Source organism: Aplysia californica, unplaced genomic scaffold, assembly GCF_000002075.1.
Source record: "Aplysia californica isolate F4 #8 unplaced genomic scaffold, AplCal3.0 scaffold00232, whole genome shotgun sequence".
NCBI lineage: Eukaryota > Metazoa > Mollusca > Gastropoda > Aplysiida > Aplysiidae > Aplysia > Aplysia californica.
The window spans coordinates 525,649-532,436 of NW_004797502.1; the positions used below are offsets into that span (position 1 = coordinate 525,649).

The 6,788-nt window shown below is 40.9% G+C and overlaps 1 protein-coding gene across 4 annotated transcripts in view; it reads left to right on the forward strand.

Moving 5' to 3' along the window:
- The window catches only part of LOC101845623, a 51,175-nt gene extending 44,620 nt beyond the window's left edge, over positions 1-6,555 (forward strand). For 3 of the 4 annotated variants that reach the window (XM_005099996.3, XM_005099997.3, XM_005099995.3), the window contains exons 12-14: positions 775-900; positions 2,565-2,813; positions 4,103-6,555. In XM_005099996.3, coding sequence (XP_005100053.1) covers positions 775-900; positions 2,565-2,813; positions 4,103-4,329 — 602 coding nt within the window. In that variant the 3' untranslated portion in view covers positions 4,330-6,555. Of the gene's footprint in view, positions 1-774; positions 901-2,564; positions 2,814-4,102 lie in introns of those variants that run through there. The other variant, XR_001184920.2, reaches the window with a different exon arrangement.
- The last annotated feature ends 233 nt before the right edge of the window (positions 6,556-6,788 follow it).

Below are 6,788 nucleotides of genomic sequence, written 5' to 3' on the forward strand. Positions count from 1 at the left end.
ACTTTCAAGACTGGATTTGTGAATAATAATGAGAACAAAGGCGCCAATAAGTCTATTGTAGTATCTGTTGCCATAGTTAAACATTGAGTATGAATTTATTGAATGCAGAAAAGTATGTGTGAAGAGTTTGGAGGGGGGTTTACTTGACCAGTGTCCACCTTCATGACTTGCCACATGGATAGAATCTGGGGGGTTTTGTTGTTGGCAACTATGGACCTTTAACATGCTCCACCAACGCAATGCACAGCTCGCACAACCTTTGTCCCCACGTACCAGGATGCAGATGGGGTACATCACTACTATACCTGTGTCTCTGCAAAAGTACCCCAATCATTATGAAATTTTCAGCATATTGAGAAAATTGAACATGATGGTCACATGTTCATCAAGAAAGGAATTAGAATCGGCACTAAAAACATTAGATCTAGCACATTCATCACCTGAATTTTCATCGCGGCATAAGTGTATAGCAGCACTCATGCTAGCTCCACTTGACATTTTCCAAAAAACATTTTACTCCAATTGATGCAAATAAGCTGATTTTCGCCCTCAAAGGCCACACAAACCATTCAGAAAGGATATTATAACTTTGACAAGTATGCACGTCTAAAAAGAGATCATTGCTACAACATTTTTGTTGCTGTATCACACCGACGCCGATGGGCTTCCCATGAGGGAAAGGGACAGCTTCTTACTGTTGCGAATCGACGTCCCGTGGGGGCAAAGTGTTAATGTTTCATTTCACCTCTGACCTTTCATGTTTGTGCTGGTCAGGTGACAATGTGTACCGGGAACACAAGAGACACAAAGCGGACTGCAAGTACCTGAAGGCACAGCTGGCTGTACTGGGCCCAGACATTCTGTCGGACACCAACTCTGGTTCTCTGCGTAACTACACAGGTGAGCACTCACAGACCTGCAACTCATCCCGATGCTATTGGGATATCCTAATTTTTTTACCCCAAATCTCAAACATCCCGATTTCGAAGACATGCATCCCAATTTTTCTGTTCCATCTGTTGCGCGGGATTTTCCCTCAAACTTAATCTGTCTTCGTGTAATTATGCACACCCCTCGAAAAACTCGGCTGTCTCCAGACAAGGTCTGCAAGCAGGACCCCTCTGTCAACTCTTTGTTTTATTTGTAACCTCGGCACGCTGCATTTTGTCCTTCAGTATTTATCTTCGAACTGGGCTGAGTATATTTTCGGCTTTAGTCGTCCACCGGACTGGCCTGTGCACACCAGGACTCGAACTCTGTACTTTCCTCCCGACCAACAAATTCCCCAGTATCTTTGCCTTGATGCCCTTCTTTTGACTTTCCTTTCTCCCTGCTCTCATCCTTGCTTATTCCAGTTGGTGGTTGGAGGGTGCCACTGGTAGGTCCCACTTCTTTTCTCTTCCATTGAAGTTTCCGTCTGTCTCTCTTTCTCTTTCCCTAATCTAAATGACTGTCATTGTGTGGATGTGCTGCTGTTTACTCAAACAACAAACAAATTTGCTTGTTTCTCAATACAAAATGCTGTCATCAAGGCAATATCAGTCATTCCACAAGTTGTTTTCTTTTAAGTCTGGAGAAAATTAAAGAGCTCACAAATCAGAACCTGGACTTGACCACTTGTTATTTATTTCTCAGTTAAAAGGTAGGAAGGAAATAACGAAACAGGACAAAACTATATTGTAAGATGTCGCTTGTTGTCTTTATCCGAATTACAGCTTTTTCTGGATTCCTCCAGAAATTTATTTCGGTAATTGTTTTGTTTTGTGTGTGTTTTTTTATAATGCAAGTGTTTTTACACCCCGGTCATTACAACTTAGATCATTTAGGAGGCGGGCTTCCGGTCCTGCCTGCCAGAGCCTACCCAGATTGAGAGGGATACAACATCCCATCAGAAAGAACGAGATACTTGATAAAATTTCTTTCCACTTGAGAATCAAACTCAGATGTCCTGTATTCAACAGCAAAGCGCCTTACTGCTACAAACCAGGTGCCAGATTGGGCAATTGTGAAGTGACACTGACGATACACTTCTCATCAACTCACCACCATCAAACAACCAGATGGTTAACTACCCCTTATCACATGAATGGGCCTTTTTAGCGCTATTCTTTTGTAATCCCATCCTTTTTCAGTTTTTAGGGGGGGGGGGGGGGGTGCTTGGTTGTTTGTTTGTTTTTTGTTGTTGTTTTTTTTGGGGGGGGGGGGGGATTTGCTGGGGTTTTTTGGTAAACACACTGTTGAAAACAATAAGGAAGAGACTTTTTGTTATTTTTGTTGTTATCTATCCAGAAGGAAGGGACAAATGCAGTTTCTGGGACACTTGAATAGGCATAGGGGCTTTGCACTTCTAGCTCTTACTGGTACAACTGAAGGGAAAAGAAACAGAAGTAGACCTGGAGAAATGAATGTCGAACCATGATCACCAATGTCTGTTGCAGATCTGGCGCTTGATGATGACGAATAAGACTTCTATGGCGCTTGCAACATAATAAGGTCTTTAAGTGCCGAAGATTAAAGGTCTTAAAATAGAGTAACATGAAATTTGATCAAAATTGCTTTTTCAGACCTCCCACGAGACGGGCAGCCGGCTCAGACAGAAACACCAAACACCCCAGAGGAAGCGAACCTTCAAGTCAGCCTTCCGCCGGAAGGTGCTGTTATGTCAGCAGCTGACATGTCCACAGGCACAGAGCAGCGTCCACATTCCATCGTCCCAGTCTCTGGAGTTGCGGTTAGTCGGACACCGCCCGTGTCGCTGGCCATAGCCAATTGTGTTGGCGCGACTGCTGGGTCACATCCAAACCAAGCACCTGGTAAGGTTCCTTCCTCCTGTCCCTCGTCTTGTGAGGACTTTGTGTCGCCTGATGGGGTGCTGGGTTTGTTTTCCTCGTTATATTTTTTATTATTTTGATATTTTTTACGGGGGGTGGGGGACGATGGTCAGTGAACCTGTGTGAATTCGCATGACATGCTACAGCATTGTGTGAGTGTGAGTACCGCCATTTTTTTGAGTTGCCAATATTTATTCAAAGTCTGAGCATTGCAAAATATGACTCCGGAAGGGGGGGGGGGCGGCTTATTGATTTTTTTAACCTTATCCTTAGGTCGTGACGGTGCGTTACTAGCGTATCCATGCGACTTGGGGAACTCTGTGCCAACACTTTCGAAGAGGAAATTTGCTGGTTAATCTGATCTGTACGCTTTGCATAGCAGTCTGTCTAAATAATTTTTTGAGAAATACTGAATGTTTCAAAGAGATCTTCGTGCTAGAAATATTCTAAAATGTCAAGAATACAACCCCAGGGGTGCAAAATGACCCCAGGGCGTACGGATAGGGTTAAAGATACACTTGGGGGGTGATGAAGGCAACTTGATGACAGGTTTTAGAATTTTGATTAGAGCTCTCTGCAAAGCACGTGTTGGTGCAGGCCTTGTGTGGAATCGGGATCCACCATACCTTGTAAGCCTTGTTATTGTTTGCTTTTCTTTAATGGGTGATAGTGATAGTAAATTATTACTATATTGTAGCTTTCTGTTCAAGATCGGCAGATTTTCAGTGTCACTGCATCTTGCCCTCCCTCAGTTCTTACAACTCTCACAACAATAGGTCTACTTGAGCCATTCAAGTTATTACTCTACTTTGAGTTTGGGCAATAATCTTGATGAAAAAAATAGGTGTTATGGGTTGTTGGTATTCTCTTCACACAGGCTTCCAAATGCCATTTTTAACTGTCGAAAAGCACTAAATTTCAGTTCCACCGGGACGCTTGATGGGGGCCTTTGCAGCCCCCAGGACCCCCCCCCCGGCCAGAATTTTCCTTACTTTTCATGGGGTATGTCCCATGCCCATTCCTCTGTCACTGACACCATATGAATAATAATGTGAGTTAAGCTTATTTTGTTTGCCCTTCCTTCCATTTTATTTGATGTGTGGGGTTGGTTGGGTTTTTTTTGGAAAGGGGGTGTTGGGGGAGGGGGGGGGGGGGTCATTGACCAGGGATTTGAGCTATACAAATGACGTGTATGTTATTATATTTTATTGTGTTGAATTTCTTCTCTTAAATACTAAATTAATCAGAACCCCCTCCGCATTTTTTTGCAGGATGCATAGAGAAATCAACACAGAATGTCTCCCTACTGAAAGTTCTTAAAAAGGAAAACGATTTACTTCAGAAGCAGTTCCAGTGCCGTATTTGCTTACAGCGCTCGGTCAAGGAGCTCTTCTTGCCCTGCGGAGATCTCTACACTTGTTCCGCTTGTGCTAAGATCCTGACCCATTGCCCCTGTGGCGAAAAAATTCTTGCCACTGTATCAACATATTTTGTCTAAAAGTTCTCTCGAATTGAGTTTGTAACATCTTGAAATGATATTTTAGAACCAATCCAGAAGCTGTACACTCCATTTTAGAACTGGTTAGCGTTTTTTGTTTTTAACTGGAGAAAAAAAATAATCGAGCGAAAGGACAGATTTTGTCAATTTGTCTCAAATTTCACTCACATTTGAGTGTACAAAGAAAATCAATTTTCAGTCAAATTTGATTGCCTCCCAGAAAATTGAAGTTTTTATTTGTAATGAGGCCGCAGGACTTTCATAACAACTTTTGAGACGCATGTTTTCGTTAAAGACTTGCTCAGCCTGTGAGCACTTCTGTGGTAGTTTCATTCTGTTGATGATTCATCAGTATAGTTACATCCCCGATCAGTCCATCACACTTGGTGTAAATCCATTTATTTTTCCTCGAGTGATCTTGGGAAATGTAAACATCTAATATAGCAAACCCTTAATAATGTATTAACATGCCTTAATGGCAGTTCCTCATTCTAGATTCATTATGGGTGATTCATCATTATTGACAGTAACCAACTGTGTTATTAAGTAACAGATATCTTAACAGTCTGATTGATTCATTCATGAATGAGAGGTACTGCTACCGTCATTTAGTAGCAGAAATCTAAGTCGGAAATTATACCTCTAATTTGAACAAGAGTTCAGTTTGGCTTTTTTTTTCTACATTTTTTTTCTTAACTAAGTGACAACTGAATTTTGCGGACAGATGTGTCAGGCGTATATACAGTTTTTAACTATGAAATGAATCCAACTTTCCTGTCTTTTGGTGTATTTTAGGGTCTGTTAGAGATGAAACACTCAGAGGAATTTCCAAGACGTGTTAACGTTCATAAGGGATTTGTCAATCAAGTCCAGACTTGAAAAAATGAAAATGCCTTTACAAAACGAATACCCAGGTTATACATCATTTTCTCCAGCACTGCTATAGGAACTTCCAATAAGACAGGCCAAACCATTGAAGGAAGGAAGGAAAGGAAGGGGCTAGGGGGTGCAGAGAAGGCAAGGACATGATATGATGATAATGATTGTAGACTTGATCATGACAGGCTCATTCTGCTGTACACAGTTGGGTGCAAACTTGATTTGTCACGTGAAAGTCCAGGGGGTTCAAGTCCAAATTATTTTCATTTATCTATCCTGAAATTTTCGTCTTCCTCCCTCTTACCTTTGAGATCAAGTGAAAATGACTTTCCTCATTTCAAAAAGGCCTTAAAAGTTCAATAGAACCAGTGGTGTTGCTGGGCTAGGGTAGGACCTGTGTGTGGTGTGAAACTGATAGATTTTTAATGCAGAAGAATCTAGGCAGTGAGGTGGTGCTAGGTTTGGAGCCAAGGTTTCCGTAGCTATGTGTGCCTCTAGACTCGTCCTTGCGACAGTCCCAAGCCTGTAAAACTCAGAGGGCAAAATTTGGTCACGTCATTTTGGTAACTCACTATCGGAACTGACCATATATATCACAGTGAACACTTTCTAAACTTCTTCAGAAAGAAACAAAAGAAGGTTTCTTGAAACGAATTTGGGGATTGCAGAATGATGCCTATGAAAATCCCCCTCCCCCCCCCTTCCCCAAATTCGTTTCTTGAGATCCGGAGATAAAGCCGTCATTTGAAATAAGATATTAAGGGACATCTTAGCCTGCCATTTGGAATACAATCTTGTATAAAATCAGGTAAGCTGCAACTTTGACCCAATTTGAAAAAGAGCCTGTAGACTCATTTCTTTAACACCGGGTCTTGGATATCGACTTTTCTCATTTTTCTTGTTCCCCATTTCCATCTATTTAACTCATAATTTCGAATAAACTGCAAATCTTTCTTTCATTTTCTCAAAACTTTGGAAAAATGACTCTGATGATGTGCATTTTCGATAAGTGCTGGCAAAGGATGTGATTATTTACTGTATCTTTAACCAAAGGTCTTTCATGTTGTTTTTCGTCTTTTTGTTCTTGTCTTTTCCAGTTTTGTGCTGGAAACATGAAATTGCTGTTGTTTTGGGCGGGGGGGTTGTCAGGTGGTTGTTTTTTTGAGTTGCCTACTCTTTATTTTGGTAAAAGATGATTTGCTGCTCAATATGATTTCAAATTACAATTCTTTTGCATTCTTAGTGATCTCATCCAGATTTATGTTCCATCTAGATCACTAAGATCAGGCGATCAGTATCTTTTTAGGGTTCCTAGAAAAGGGGGTAAAAAAAAAAAGTAAAATAAAAAATAAAAAAAATAATTAGCTGAAAGATCGTTTGCCCACCTTGCTCCGTCAGTTTGGAACTCTCTTCCCCAACCCTTGAGACATACAACATCTGAGTCTAAATTTAATAAAATCTTTAAAGACACATTTAATGACATCCTTTTTTATGTCAGTAGATTCATGTTCAATACAATGTTATGTAAATGACTAAGTATCCATTTATGTATTTTGTGAATTGCATTGTGTATTTTATTT